Below are 16,411 nucleotides of genomic sequence, written 5' to 3'. Positions count from 1 at the left end.
GGATAGACATCTCCTCTGGTGACTAGTATCTCTGAGGCCTTTACCCGGCTTCTCACCCAGCCTCGTTGCCCTGGCAGCCCTCGATGGCCAAGAGGTGGTCATCATATGACTCTGAAATCTGCTCAGTGATGACCACTTATTATTTAGAATTAGGTTACAATTATACAGTGTGTGGAGCTATGCCACGTGTAATGATGAATGCCTTTGCGGTGAAGGTCAAGCCTGCCGGCAATGTCACAGAGAATATATTGATGAGTCGGGTAACTTACAGGGCTGGCACAATGACCGTATGATTGTGTAACCGACGACTATGGATGAAGACCGCCATGAAAAGACAATAACCGCCATAAACCGTATTTTTGTGGGGAACGAACAGCTGACCAAAGATGGGGGCGCCCGGGCATTCGTGCAGTTGTTTTGCGTTTCCTCGGTAACATGGACTCTTTACAACGTGATGTAACTTTGTTGCTTGCTGAAACAAGCAAGGTGTTGTAAGCAAACAAGCCTTTGGTTGCCTAGGCAACGGCACCTCCCTGCAGCAGCACATGCAGTCAGGACAGGAGGAAAGGAGAACATTTTTGCTATTCGAACGATTCAAATCAAATCAAATCAAATTTATTTATATAGCCCTTCATACATCAGCTGATATCTCAAAGTGCTGTACAGAAACCCAGCCTAAAACCCCAAACAGCAAACAATGCAGGTGTAAAAGCACGGTGGCTAGGAAAAACTCCCTAGAAAGGCCAAAACCTAGGAAGAAACCTAGAGAGGAACCGGGCTATGTGGGGTGGCCAGTCCTCTTCTGGCTGTGCCGGGTAGAGATTATAACAGAACATGACCAAGATGTTCAAATGTTCATAAATGACCAGCATGGTCAAATAATAATAAGGCAGAACAGTTGAAACTGGAGCAGCAGCACAGTCAGGTGGACTGAGGACAGCAAGGAGCCATCATGTCAGGTAGTCCTGGGGCACGGTCCTAGGGCTCAGGTCCTCCGAGAGAGAGAAAGAAAGAGAGAATTAGAGAGAGCATATGTGGGGTGGCCAGTCCTCTTCTGGCTGTGCCGGGTGGAAATTATAACAGAACGTGGCCAAGATGTTCAAATGTTCATAAATGACCAGCATGGTTGAATAATAGTAAGGCAGAACAGTTGAAACTGGAGCAGGAGCATGGCCAGGTGGACTGGGGACAGCAAGGAGTCCTCATGTCAGGTAGTCCTGGGACATGGTCCTAGGGCCCAGGCCAGTTGAAACTGGAGCAGCAGCATGGCCAGGTGGACTGGGGACAGCAAGGAGTCATCATGTCAGGTAGTCCTGGGGCATGGTCCTAGGGCTCAGGTCCTCCGAGAGAGAGAAAGAAAGAGAGAAGGAGAGAATTAGAGAACGCACACTTAGATTCACACAGGACACCTGAATAGGACAGGAGAAGTACTCCAGATAAACAAACTGACCCCAGCCCCCCGACACATAAACTACTGCAGCATAAATACTGGAGGCTGAGACAGGAGGGGTCAGGAGACACTGTGGCCCCATCCGAGGACACCCCGGACAGGGCCAAACAGGAAGGATATAACCCCACCCACTTTGCCAAAGCACAGCCCCCACACCACTAGAGGGAAATCTTCAACCACCAACTTACCATCCTGAGACAAGGCCGAGTATAGCCCACAAAGATCTCCGACACGGTACAACCCAAGGGGGAAACCCAGACAGGCCGACCACAACAGTGAATCAACCCACCCAGGTGACGCACCCCCCAGGGACGGCACGAGAGAGCCCCAGCAAGCCAGTGACTCAGCCCCCGTAACAGGGTTAGAGGCAAAGAATCCCAGTGAAAAGAGGGGAACCGGCCAGGCAGAGACAGCAAGGGCGGTTCGTTGCTCCAGAGCCTTTCCGTTCACCTTCCCACTCCTGGGCCAGACTACACTCAATCATATGACCCACTGAAGAGATGAGTCTTCAGTAAAGACTTAAAGGTTGAGACCGAGTTTGCGTCTCTGACATGGGTAGGCAGACCGTTCCATAAAAATGGAGCTCTATAGGAGAAAGCCCTGCCTCCAGCTGTTTGCTTAGAAATTCTAGGGACAATTAGGAGGCCTGCGTCTTGTGACCGTAGCGATTATAATGGTGACCGCGGTCATTTGGCTGACCAATGACCGTCATCTAAAATTCCATGACCGTCACAACCCTAGTAATGTAATAATAAGAAAAAATGCATGTCTTTTATCCATTTTTGAGCAGAGGGTTATTTTAAGGTACAGGATCTAGGATATGAGACCTGTGATTTTTCATTTCAAATGGATCCCACCTTGTGCAAAGTACTGTGTATCAGGATATTTGTGAAACACACTTTCTGTCTTGTGCTAGGTTCCAGGAGAAGGGGAACCTGGAAGTGCTCCTCTTTACTATCCAAAGCAAGCTCAGAGCTAACAACCAGAAACCATACGTGCCTCATGAAGGGAAACTCATCTCTGATATCAACAAGGTAATGAATACTGGTATAAGTGGGAATAAGGAGTGTCTCAAATGCCTGAACAGATAATGCAATAGCTGGACATGTCTTGGCAAATATAAAATCCTTCTTTATCAGTATCAGTTTTTTTTAAATGTAGCAAATCAGTGCAAATTACTCCTCTTTATGTTTGTCACCATGCTGCATTATGGGTACATTTTCCTCTGTTTTTCATTTGGCTAGGCGTGGGAGAGGCTGGAGAAGGCGGAGCATGAGAGAGGTGTGGCCCTACGTCAGGAGCTGATTCGCCAGGAGAAGCTGGAGCTGCTGGCCCAGCGGTTTGACCACAAGACCACCATGAGACAGGCGTGGCTCAACGAGAACCAGCGCCTCGTGTCTCAGGTAGGGACCACAGGGCGACAGTGACTAGTGTCTCTAACATATCAGACATGGGCCATATCCTAACAGTCTTATAGTAATAGTCTTATAATTTAGCTGTAGATTGAGAATGAAATGTCTCTAGAATGTATTTTAAGAACAATGGCAAAGTATTGTATAACATGAATGACTTTTAAATGGGCAATGGTATATTAAGATATATTTTCATATGACTGCATTGCCCCGACTGAGTAAACACTTCCACAATCACCTGCCTGTAGTTAAGTGATCCTCTGCCTGACTGAATGTCCCGTCCCACCAGGATAACTTTGGCTACGACCTGCCAGCGGTGGAGGCCGCCATGAAGAAGCACGAGGCCATTGAGGCAGACATCTCGTCGTACGAGGAGCGCATCGGGGTGGTGGTGGAGCTGGCTGGGGAGATAGAGACGGAAGGCTACTACGACATCCGGCGCATCTCGGCCCGAAAGGAGAACATCCTGGGCCAGTGGAGCCTGCTGAAGGAGCTGGTGGTGGGGAGGAAGGCCCGGTTGGAGAAGAACCTGGCTCTGCAGAAGACCTTCCAGGACATGGTCTATATGATCGACTGGATGGAGGACATGCAGGTGAGTATTTTGTCATGCATTTTACGTTACATGAACACTATACTGTCTCCAAGTTGCGTCGACTCAACAGCATAGACTGTGGGTTGACATTTGTGTGCAAATGAAATGATAATGTGGAGATGCAGTACATGGAACAACTGTGAGAAATCCTTGAGACGTTGACTTTTTAAGTTTTAGTACAGGCAGCATGGTAAGGGGAAGCACTGCTGAGTGTCAGAAAGGTGACCATGGTCTCTCTCACCACAGGTCCAGCTCCTGTCCAAAGACTTCGGCAAGCATCTGCTGGAGGTGGACGACCTGCTGCAGAAACACAGCCTCCAGGAAGCTGACATCACAGCGCAGGCAGAGAGGGTGCAGACCCTTAACTCAGCCGCTCTCAAATTCACCACCATCGAAGGTAAGACGTCAGATGGCTAATGTTCACAGATCGGCTTTAGTGAGAAGTGGAATGTGCTTTGATAACAACGAGGTGATTTTGAGGGATGAAATATTTGGATTTGATAGGATTAGAAATACTGACTGTGCTGTTATGTCTCCCTTGGTCCTGGAAAAATGCACAGTTAAGAAAAACAAATGTTTTGTGTTAAGAGTGTGTAGGAGTATAGTTTACTTTACATTGAGTGAAGTTGGTTGTGGCACTTCCAGAGAGACCCACAAGAGGGCAATCATGACTTTCCACAACATATTTTCTGAAGATCCATTTACAATACAAAAGTGAAGGTTATTTCAATTTTGTGGATATTACATAGTTATTTTGGAAAACTTTATGCTCGTTTTATATCAGTATTAGGGTTTTTGTTTACGTGCAAATTTCATTGAGTGTTTAGATATAGTCCCCCATATACATCTTTAATACAGACATATATATTGAGTGCTGTCCCCTGTCCCCTATTCTCTCTCCTTCCCAGGCTACCAGCCCTGTGACCCCCAGGTGATCTGCAACCGGGTCAACCACGTCAGCACCTGCCTGGAGGAGCTCAAGCAGCTGGCGGCCAAGCGGCGCTCGGAGCTGGAGGAGTCTCAGCACCTCTGGGCCTTCTTCCAGGAGGTGGAGGAGTCCGAGGCCTGGATCCGCGAGAAGAGCTCCATCCTGGCCACCCAGACCTGCGGCAAGGACCTGAGCAGCGTGCTGCGGCTGCTCCAGAAACACAAGACCCTGGCTGGGGAGCTGCTGGCCCACCGCTCCCTCCTCCAACAGACCATGAAGAAGGGCAAGCAGATCCTGATGGAGAAGAGTTTCGGCACGGGGGGCATCCAGGAGCGCATCATGGAGGTGAAAGGGGAGTGGAAGAGGCTGGAGGACCAGGCGGCGCAGAGACTGGGCCACCTGCAGGAGGCACTCAATTTCTTCCAGTTCAGCACAGAGACGGACGACCTGCTGGCCTGGCTGCAGGACGCCTACCGCCTGGTTTCCAGCGAGGACTTTGGCCACGATGAGTACTCCACCCAGTCACTGCTCAAGAAGCACCGGGGTGTGTGCGAGGCCGTGGACAAGCACCGGATGCACGTGGTAACTCTGCGCAAACACATGGTGGCGCTGCCACTGCATTACCGGGAGCTGGACGAGGTGCAGTCGAGGATGGGCGAGGCGGAGCAGCTGTACGCCGAGGTGGCCGAGGTGGCCGTCCTGAGGCAGCAGTGGCTGCACGACGCGCTGGCCGTCTACCTCATGTTCAGCGAGGTCAACGCCTGCGAGGTGTGGATCGACGAGAAGGAGCAGTGGCTCAACAAGATGGAGGTTCCAGAGAGGCTGGAGGACGTAGAGGTCATAGCCCACAGGTACAGCTCCCGTCTGGGGTGGAGATCATAGGCAGAATGTTAGATTTAAGTGATGCTTTTAGTTCTAAAGTTAGTCATGCGTTTTTCGGGAATCCGTTGCTTGAATCCTCCCCTCATAAGGGCGACATAACACTGTCATAGCAATGTCATAATCAGTCTTATCTAACTGATGGCTCTATTGCGTTTAAAACACACATTCTCCCTCCTCTCATGTCACACTCTCTGTAGGTTTGAGAGCCTGGACCAGGAGATGAACAGCCTGATGGGAAGGATCCTGGACGTGAACCAGATAGTGCAGCAGCTCCTGGACAGTGGTCACCCCAGCTCTACAGAGGTCAGAGGCTGTCAGGACCACCTCAACAGCAGGTAACACCAGCCCACTGTTCTCTGACTGACCAACTCTGGGGTGTATTTCACTAGGAACCAAACAGAAGCAAAAGGTCAAAACGGGGAAGGACTAACTTGAACTTTACCAACAAGAATGTTTTGTTACAGTTTGCTATGGTGTGCAGCAAGGAATGCACCCCAGGTCTATTCCACAAGAAGACAATATGTGATGAAAATGTGACTTATCTGCATTGCGAAATAACATGGGAATTATGTTTAGTTGGATAGAGATTCTTCAACACAGGTCATTTATTACAATACTTAACACTACATAGGCTGCGTTTATTCTGGCAGGCCAATTCTGAAAATAGCTGAACTGATTGGTCAAAAGACCAATTGACAAAAATAAATTAAAAGATCAGAATTGGGAAGCCTGTGTAAACACAGCCATAGAAACACATCTGTCAATCTATGTACAACACATGGTGCGCAGTGCATTTATGATTTTTTTTCTCCCAAAGTGTTCCAGTTACCTCATTGTTAGCTAATTTCCTGCCAAATAAGGAAAGGGGGGGGTGATCAGATGCTGACCACGATGATCACATGCTCCCTGCTGATAGAACTGGAAGGGGACCAGAGACCCTACTGACACCATGGTGACACAGACAGACAGATCCAGGGCCAGGGTAGTGGATGATGGTTTTGGTGAAATGCTCCAGTGGCCAAGTTCCTCCTGACCTTGGCATACAGAGCCTATCTCAGGGTGACCATCTGTGTCGACTGCCTACCACACCGGGTGCAAGACCAACATGCCCAAAATGTGTTCTCTTTGGCTTTACTATATTCTCCCTCAGTCTCAAACTGTTATGGTTTTAGTTGTGACTAAGTCTAGCATTCATGGATATTGTACATCTCTATGACATAGTTTCGGTAGACTTTGTCCTCTCTTGTTCAGGTTTGCTTCATGTTTTGACCATATCTGGTCAATGGTCCTATATATTATTGCTACCCTTTGAGGCCTCTGGCTTGGGGGTTTTGGCATGACGTCATGTTGGATATGCTTTGCTGAATGAGTATAATTCATGCCTGTTCTTTTGCACGAGGACCATATTAATTGGCGTGGAAACAAGCTAGACACACAGCCTGTGTCAAGACAAAGACAAAAACCCTTTGAGATGCAAATGACAACTAACAAACGAAACCAATGTCCCTTATTAATGCATTCGATCAATTGCACTATCCTCTTGGGCTCTGTTGGTAAGTGAAAATAATATATAATTTGAATAGTCTATATAATTTTCAAACATGAATTTGTGACAATTGTAACAATAGTTAGTACTTAGTGTATGTTTTAGTATACTGACTGAATTAAAAGCTTAAAACAGATGCAGACTGACCCAGCCCCCTCCCCACCCCTGCGCCCCTGTCTGTCCCTCCCTCTCCCTACCACTGTGCCCCTTCCTATTAACCCCACACCCCTGGGCCCTTGTCTGCCCACTCCCCACCACTGTGCCCCTGTCTGTTATGTCCCCCTCCCCACCCCTGTGGCCTTGTCTTTCCCCTCCCCCTCCCCTCCCCTCCCCACCCCTGGGCCCCTGTCTGCCCACTCCCCACCACTGTGCCCCTGTCTGTTATGTCCCCCTCCCCACCCCTGTGGCCTTGTCTTTCCCCTCCCCCTCCCCTCCCCACCCCTGGGCCCCTGTCTGCCCACTCCCCACCCCTGTGCCCCCTGTCTGTCCCCTCTAGATGGAACCGCATCGTGGAGATGGTGGAGCAGAAAAAGGACCACCTGGACTCTGTCCTCCGTCTCCAGAACTACCTGCTGGAGTGTGCTGAGATCAAGTCTCAGATCCAGGAGAAGCGCAAGGCCATCGACGCCACTCAGTACGTGGGCAGTGACCTGGGCGGGGTGCTGGCCCTGCAGCGCCGACTCTCCACCATGGAGGGGGCCCTGGCCGTGCTGGAGCCCAAGCTGCTTCACCTGCAGCAGGAGGCAGAGGAGCTGGCTATCTCGCACCCGGCCAAGGCCATGGAGGTCCTGGAGCACTTCGAGGGCATCAGTGTGGAGTGGGAGGAGCTGAAGCGCACGCTGCAGGGCTGCGAGGACTCTCTGATGGTGGCGGGGCGGCTGCAGCAGTTCATCCAGGACCTGGACTCCTTCCTGACGTGGCTGGTGCACACGCAGACGGCGGCAGCTAGCGACGAGCTGCCCAACGCGCTGGAGGAGGCCGAGAGGCTGATCAACCGCCACGCGGCGCTGAAGGAGGAGATCGGGAGGTACGAGGAGGACTACGATCGGCTGCAGGCGGTCAACGAGCTGCTGGAGGCCGAGGAGGCTCCGCTGCCATACGCGGCGCTGCAGCAGTGGCTCCAGAAGCTGGATGTGGGCTGGAACAAGCTGCTGGAGATGTGGGAGAGCCGGAGGGAGGTGCTGGTTCAGGCGCACATCTTCCACCTCTTCCTGAGGGACGTCAAGCAGGCCGAGGCCTTCCTCAACAACCAGGTCAGTTAACCTCTTGTTGGACATCCCAACACCAATTTATCTATCAGCAATATCTAGTAGTTAGGCCTACATACTGTATGTTATGTGCTGAGAAAAGTCCTGAGTGTTATGTGCTGAGTCAATTCATCCTAAATCATATTTAGCTAATCTGTGTTATTAGTCAGTAATTCTTATTAAACATGAATAGCTAAAGACGGTACAATATGACTTCTGACTGTACTAGATATGGATGCTGTGGAAGCGTAGTGCTATTGCAGTGAGGGTCAGTGCTTTTACAGTGAGGATCAGTGCTCTTACAGTGAGGATCAGTGCTATTACAGTGAGGGTCAGTGCTATTACAGTGAGGGTCAGTGCTATTACAGTGAGGGTCAGTGCTATTACAGTGAGGGCCAGTGCTATTACAGTGAGGGCCAGTGCTATTACAGTGAGGGCCAGTGCTATTACAGTGAGGGCCAGTGCTATTACAGTGAGGGTCAGTGCTATTACAGTGAGGGTCAGTGCTATTACAGTGAGGGTCAGTGCTATTACAGTGAGGGTCAGTGCTATTGCAGTGAGGGTCAGTGCTATTGCAGTGAGGGTCAGTGCTATTGCAGTGAGGGTCATTGCTATTGCAGTGAGGGTCAGTGCTATTGCAGTGAGGGTCAGTGCTATTGCAGTGAGGGTCAGTGCTATTGCAGTGAGGGTCAGTGCTATTGCAGTGAGGGTCAGTGCTATTGCAGTGAGGGTCAGTGCTATTACAGTGAGGGTCAGTGCTATTACAGTGAGTGGCCAGTGTTCTATAGATGTTATAATGGCAGGAAAAACCCCAGGGATGCAATCTTAGAAAACAAGGTGCTATCTAGAACCTAAATGGGTTCTTCGACTGTCCCCATAGGAGAACCCTTTGAATCAATATTTTTTTGTTCCAAGTAGATCCCTTTTGAGTTCCATGTAGAACCCTTTTCACAGAGGGTTCTACATGGAACACAACAGAGTTCTAACTGGAACCAAAAAGTGTTCTATCTGGAATCGAAAAGGGTGTGGAAAGGGCATTGTGGGATATTTTTATAGTTACACACAGCACAGTATTCAGTGTGCCTGTGATCCCTAGCCTAGATGTAGAATTCATAGGTGGCTCCATAGCAGGAAATCCCAGCAAGATGTGATATTGGATATGACAGCACAACCAACGACCAGTCGTAAACCCGCAACATTGCAGGCCTGCAGCAAAACTAGTAGCTATCTTCTTGCACACTATTGTGAGGGAGGCAAAGCTTTGGCAATTTGGTCTTCACTGTGCCTATTAGGGTTCACAGGCTTGAGTGTCTGTATGTGTGTGTTTATACAGTACAATTGATCATGTTCAAATGTTTAAAAAAATGACATTGTTTTGCATTTAGTATCACAGTATCTCTTCCTTTATTGTATCATGTGTGCGACTATGTACAGTATAATCTTTAGGCTGTGCTCTGCAGGCTGGAATATATACAGTGACTTGCGAAAGTATTCGGCCCCCTTGAACTTTGCGACCTGCTGCCACATTTCAGGCTTCAAACATAAAGATATAAAACTTTATTTTTTTGTGAAGAATCAACAACAAGTGGGACACAATCATGAAGTGGAACGACATTTATTGGATATTTCAAACTTTTTTAACAAATCAAAAACGGTGACAGGGGGAATGGAAGCTCTTTGTGTGCAACAGGTAGGGGCAATTGAGTGCAAGCTTCACAAAAAAAATGTTGTAAAAATTACAGTGCCTTGCGAAAGTATTCGGCCCCCTTGAACTTTGTGACCTTTTGCCACATTTCAGGCTTCAAACATAAAGATATAAAACTGTATTTTTTTGTGAAGAATCAACAACAAGTGGGACACAATCATGAAACTGTTTTAACAAATCAAAAACTGAAAAATTGGGCGTGCAAAATTATTCAGCCCCTTTACTTTCAGTGCAGCAAACTCTCTCCAGAAGTTCAGTGAGGATCTCTGAATGATCCAATGTTGACCTAAATGACTAATGATGATAAATACAATCCACCTGTGTGTAATCAAGTCTCTGTGTAAATGCACCTGCACTGTGATAGTCTCAGAGGTCCGATAAAAGCGCAGAGAGCATCATGAAGAACAAGGAACACACCAGGCAGGTCCGAGATACTGTTGTGAAGAAGTTTAAAGCCGGATTTGGATACAAAAAGATTTCCCAAGCTTTAAGCATCCCAAGGAGCACTGTGCAAGCGATAATATTGAAATGGAAGGAGTATCAGACCACTGCAAATCTACCAAGACCTGGCCGTCCCTCTAAACTTTCAGCTCATACAAGGAGAAGACTGATCAGAGATGCAGCCAAGAGGCCCATGATCACTCTGGATGAACTGCAGAGATCTACAGCTGTTGTGGGAGACTGTCCATAGGACAACAATCAGTTGTATATTGCACAAATCTGGCCTTTATGGAAGAGTGGCAAGAAGAAAGCCATTTCTTAAAGATATCCATAAAAAGTGTAGTTTAAAGTTTGCCACAAGCCACCTGGGAGACACACCAAACATGTGGAAGAAGGTGCTCTGGTCAGATGAAACCAAAATTGAACTTTTTGGCAACAATGCAAAACGTTGTTTGGCGTAAAAGCAATACAGCTCATCACTCTGAACACACCATCCCCACTGTCAAATATGGTGGTGGCAGCATCATGGTTTGGGCCTGCTTTTCTTCAGCAGGGACAGGGAAGATGGTTAAAATGGATGGGAAGATGGATGGAACCAAATACAGGACCATTCTGGAAGAAAACCTGATGGAGTCTGCAAAAGACCTGAGACTGGGACGGAGATTTGTCTTCCAACAAGACAATGATCCAAAACATAAAGCAAAATCTACAATGGAATGGTTCAAAAATAAACATATCCAGTTAGAATGGCCAAGTCAAAGTCCAGACCTGAATCCAATCGAGAATCTGTGGAAAGAACTGAAAACTGCTGTTTACAAATGCTCTCCATCCAACCTCACTGAGCTCGAGCTGTTTTGCAAGGAGGAATGGGAAAACATTTCAGTCTCTCAATGTACAAAACTGATAGAGACATACCCCAAGCGACTTACTGTAACGTCGTTCGTCTGTTGTATGAAGAGAGTCAGACCGAAATGCAGCGTGTAGGTTATTCATGACTTTAATGAAGGAATTGCAGTACATGAAATAACTCAAAAATACGAAAACAACAAACGGAACGTGAAACCTATTACAGCCTATCTGGTGCAACACTACACAGAGACAGGAACAAACACCCACAGACAGGAGACTCCGGCAGGGCAGGAGAGGAAAAAGGCTTTGGCTGTGCTAAACAGGCGGGAGACTCCAACAGCGCAGGAGAGGAGAAAAGCGCTGGCTGCGCTGAACAGGCGAGGCGCACTGGAGGCTTCGTGCGTGGTGCTGGAACTGGTGGTACTGGATCGAGGACACGCACAGGAAGCCTGGTGCGGGGAGCTGCTACCGGAGGACTGGTGTGTAGAGGTGGCTCTGGATAGACCGGACCGTGCAGGCGCACTGGAGCTCTTGAGCACCGAGCCTGCCCAAGCTTACCTGGCTCGATGCCCACTCTAGCCCGGCCAATAGGAAGGGCTGGTATGTGCCGCAGCTGGCTCTGCACCCGCACTGGAAACACCGTGTGCTCCATAGCATAACATGGTGCCTGCCCGGTCTCTCTAGCCCAACGGTGAGCACAGGGAGTATGCGCAGGTCTCCTACCTGGCATAACTATTCTCCCTTCTAGCCCCCCCCAATATTTTTTTTTGGGGCTGTTTTTCCGGTTTCCAACCACATCGCCGTGCTGCCTCCTCATACCTGCGCCTCTCCGCTTAAGCTGCTTCTATTTCCTCCTTGGGACGGCGATATTCTCCCGGCTGCGCCCAGGGTCCTTTTCCGTCTAATTCCTCCTCCCATGTCCAAATCTCCAAGTGGTGCAGCCTCTCCCACTGCAACTGCTCTTCACGATTAACAGGAGAGTAGGCTCAGGTCTGACTCCTGACTCAGCCACTCTCTCTCTGCGCTTTCCCCCGTTACTTTCGGTTTTCGCTCTGCATCGCCGTGCTTTCCTTTTCGACTCCATACGTCTATAGCCCTCTTCGCATTGCTGTAGGGAATCCCAGGCGGGCTCCTGCACTCGCTCTGGGTCGGCCGCCCACCTGTCGGTTTCTTCCCACGTCGTATAATCATTACATTACATTACATTTACATTTAAGTCATTTAGCAGACGCTCTTATCCAGAGTGACTTACAAATTGGTGCATTCACCTTATGACATCCAGTGGAACAGTCACTTTACAATAGTGCATCTAAAACTTAAGGGGGGGGGGGGGTGAGAGGGATTACTTATCCTATCCTAGGTATTCCTTAAAGAGGTGGGGTTTCAGGTGTCTCCGGAAGGTGGTGATTGACTCCGCTGTCCTGGCGTCGTGAGGGAGTTTGTGCCACCATTGGGGGGGCCAGGGCAGCGAACAGTTAATCCATGCCTCTACCGTCCATAACGTCCTCCTTTAGATCCTGCCAGTTCACACGCTGCTCGGTCTGTGAGTGGTGGGTGTTTCTGTAAAGTCGTTCATCTGTTGTATGAAGAGAGTCAGACCGAAATGCAGCGTGTAGGTTATTCATGACTTTAATGAAGGAATTGCGGTACATGAAATAACTCAAAAATACGAAAACAACAAACGGAACGTGAAACCTATTACAGCCTATCTGGTGCAACACTACACAGAGACAGGAACAAACACCCACAAAATACAACACGAACTCAGGCTACCTAAATACGGTTCCCAATCCGAGACAACGAGAATCACCTGACTCCAATTGAGAATCGCCTCAGGCAGCCAAGCCTAACTAGACACACCCCTAATCATACACAATCCCAATTAATACAAACCCCAATACGAAACACAACATATAAACCCATGTCACACCCTGGCCTACCCAAACATATACCAAAAACACAAAATACAATGACCAAGGCGTGACACTTACAGCTGTAATCGCAGCAAAAAGGTGGCGCTACAAAGTATTAACTTAAGGGGGCTGAATAATTTTGCACGCCCAATTTTTCAGTTTTTGATTTGTTAAAAAAGTTTGAAATATCCAATAAATGTCGTTCCACTTCATGATTGTGTCCCACTTGTTGTTGATTCTTCACAAAAAAATACAGTTTTATATCTTTATGTTTGAAGCCTGAAATGTGGCAAAAGGTCGCAAAGTTCAAGGGGGCCGAATACTTTCGCAAGGCACTGTACATACTTTATACAGTGCACTCCATTGCAGGGTCTTTGCATGCAGAACATTCCAGTTGAAATGGCAAAAGGCACGCCTTTCCCCTGACTTCTCTGTCCGTGTGTCCGAGCAAGTCTTCTGGTTTGGTAACAGTCCTTTACCACAGATCCTGTTCTCCCTTTAGACCCCACAGTCACCGAACTACAGGCCAACGGATTTCTTTTTGAATTGTTGTCAAACAAGGTGCCGCGGACTCGTTTTTTGGTCTTTCGCCCATGTTTATCTCAACCTGTCTACCATACATGTAGGAATGTCCTTACACTATCGCTTTGCTTTACCTGTCATTGTGTTGAACACAACAATTCAGCATTCACAACTCAGACATCTCGGGCAGAACTTTGTAGTATGAAATAGAGCCTGAGAGGGTTGCTATTCTCATGCCATTCATTGATCAGGAAAGCATTGTAGGGTTCCTTGCCAATAATGACTGAAACCTGACCTCGTTATAGTCCTTACAGATCAGTTTATTTGTCATTCAGCAAGAATCTGCTCCTTTTGCATGTACTAAACATGCTAATGTGGTTACTGATCAAATGCCATGAGATAATACCCATGTCTATGAGCAAGGTTTTCCCCCCAAATACCACATAAGAGCTTACTACAGTAATATTCCCATTTTCTCTCTCAGTTTTACTTATATTCCCTCTACTCTCTTGTACATTCATATACGCTTCACTGACGTGGGGTTCTGACTCTGTCCATTCTCCCCGTCCCCCTACCAGGAGTCAGCCTTGGCCCACGTTGAGCTCCCCGCCACGGTGGAGACGGTGGAGGCTGCCATCAAGAAGCACAAGGACTTCACCACCACCATGGAGCTCAACCTGCATCGCATCAAGGCTGTCATCGAGGCTGGAGAGAGCCTCATTAGCCAGAGCAACATCTACTCGGACCGTATCAGGGAGCGTGTGGACACCCTGGCTAACAGGTGGGTGGCGACACATTGGACTGTTCTTGTCTGACCATGCTGTTGTATGTCAAAGCCATGTACAATCTTTCTTAAACATCTTTGACTATACACAGAAGAGCACGGAGGCATGAAAATGAAATGCGAGCTTAGTCCGATCCATATAGCAGCATGGCTGAGTATTGACATGTTCTTATTTATACAGGGGAGGGCGCTATGGTAAAGTCTGAAACGCATGAGGTAAAGGTAGAGGTATCACTTGTCACTTAGCAGAGGCACAATACCATACAGTACCAGTCTAAAGTTTGGACTCACCTACTCTTTCCAGGGTTTTTCTTTATTTGTGACAATTTTCTACATTGTAGAAAAATAGTGAAGAAGTCAAAACTATGACATAACACATATGGAATCCTGTAGCAACCAAAAATGTGTTTATCAAATCAAAATATATTTTAAATTCTTCAAAGTAGCCACCCTTTGCCTTGATGACAGCTTTGCACGCTATTCTATCAACCTGCTTCATGAGGTAGTCACCTGAAATTTGTCTTTCAATTAACAGGTGTGCCTTGTTAAAAGTTAATTTGTGGAATTTCTTTCCTTATTCATTTCCTTCTTAACTGAGCCAATCAGTTTTGTTGTGACAAGGTAGGGTTCGTATACATAAGATAGCCCTATTTGGTAAATTACCAAGTCCATATTATGGCAAGGACAGCTCAAATAAGAAAAGAGAAACAACAGTCCATCACTACTTTAATACATGAAGGTCAGTCAATACAGAAGATTTCAAGAACTTTTAAAGTTTCTTCAGGTGCAGTCACAAAAACCATCAAGCTCTATGATGAAACTGGCTCTCATGAGGACCACCACAGGAAAGGAAGACCCAGCGTTACCTCTGCTGCTGTGGATAAATTCATTATAGTTAACTGCACCTCAGATTGCAGCCCAAATAAATGCTTCACAATGTTCAAGTAACAGACGCATCTCAACATCAACTGTTCAGTAACAGACACGTCTCAACATCAATTGTTCAGAGGAGACTGTGTGAATCAGGCCTTCATGGTTGAATTGCTGCAAAGAAACCACTACTAAAGGACACCAATAATAAGAAGAGACTTGCTTGGGCCAAGACACACGAGCAATGGGACATTAAACTGGTGGAAATCTGTCCTTTGGTCTGATGAGTCCAAATGTGAGATTTTTGGTTCCAACAGCCGTTTCCTGGTGAGATGCAGAGTAGGTGAATGAATGATCTCTGCATGTGTGGTTCCCACCTTGAAGCATGGAGGAGGAGGTGTGATGGTGTAGGTGTGCTTTGCTAGTGACACTGTCAGTGATTTATTTAGAATTCAAGGCACACTTAACCAGCATGGTTACCACAGCATTCTGCAGCGATATGCCATCCCACCTGCTTTGGCTTAGTGGGACTATAATTTGATTTCAACAGGACAATGACCCAAAATACACCTCCTGTCATGTTTTGTCTTATATTGTCTTGTCATTTTGCTTTTCCCTCTGTTCGTTTTCCCCCTGCTGGTCTTTTTAGGTTCGTTCCCCTTTTTCTCTCTCCCTTCCTCTCTCTCTTCTCTCTATCGTTCCGTTCCTGCTCCCAGCTGTTCCTATTCCCCTAATCAATCATTTAGTCTTCCCACACCTGTTCCCTATCTTTTCCCCTGATTAGAGTCCCTATTTCTCCCCTTGTTTTCCGTTTCTGCCCTGTCGGATCCTTGTATATTGTTCACCGTGCTGTGTCTTTGTATCGCCCTGTCGTGTCGTGTTTCCCTCAGATGCTGCGTGGTGAGCAGGTGTCTGAGTCTGCTACGGTCAAGTGCCTTCCCGAGGCAACCTGCAGTTTATTATCAAGTCTCCAGTCAGTTCTCGTGATTACGAGTGAAATTGTTTTTATGCTTTATTTACCGCTCCGATTTGTCTAGGAGTATTGCTATTTCCTTTAACTGGATTAAAGACTCTGTTTTCGCCAAGTCGCTTTTGGGTCCTCATTCACCTGCATAACAGAAGGATCCGACCAAAGAATGGACCCAGCGACTACAGACGCTCGTAACACTGCCCGTCGAGATCCAAGGAGCCATGCTCGGCAGACACGAGCAGGAATTGTCTGCTGCTCGTCATGCCATGGAGAACCTGGCCGCTCAGGTTTCCGACCTCT

General features: G+C 47.6%; 1 protein-coding gene across 6 annotated transcripts in view; it reads left to right on the top strand.

The window, feature by feature from the left end:
* LOC124005511 (spectrin beta chain, non-erythrocytic 1-like) overlaps positions 1-16,411 on the top strand; it is an 80,016-nt gene that overhangs the window by 18,948 nt on the left and 44,657 nt on the right. For all 6 annotated transcript variants that reach the window (XM_046314853.1, XM_046314856.1, XM_046314855.1 and 3 more), the window contains exons 10-17: positions 2,367-2,484; positions 2,695-2,853; positions 3,152-3,454; positions 3,701-3,851; positions 4,363-5,233; positions 5,462-5,599; positions 7,307-8,063; positions 14,066-14,268. In XM_046314853.1, coding sequence (XP_046170809.1) covers positions 2,367-2,484; positions 2,695-2,853; positions 3,152-3,454; positions 3,701-3,851; positions 4,363-5,233; positions 5,462-5,599; positions 7,307-8,063; positions 14,066-14,268 — 2,700 coding nt within the window. The remainder of the gene's footprint in view (positions 1-2,366; positions 2,485-2,694; positions 2,854-3,151; positions 3,455-3,700; positions 3,852-4,362; positions 5,234-5,461; positions 5,600-7,306; positions 8,064-14,065; positions 14,269-16,411) is intronic.

This window comes from Oncorhynchus gorbuscha, linkage group LG19 (assembly GCF_021184085.1).
Source record: "Oncorhynchus gorbuscha isolate QuinsamMale2020 ecotype Even-year linkage group LG19, OgorEven_v1.0, whole genome shotgun sequence".
Classification (NCBI taxonomy): domain Eukaryota; kingdom Metazoa; phylum Chordata; class Actinopteri; order Salmoniformes; family Salmonidae; genus Oncorhynchus; species Oncorhynchus gorbuscha.
This window is presented reverse-complemented; position numbering and strand designations above follow the sequence as displayed.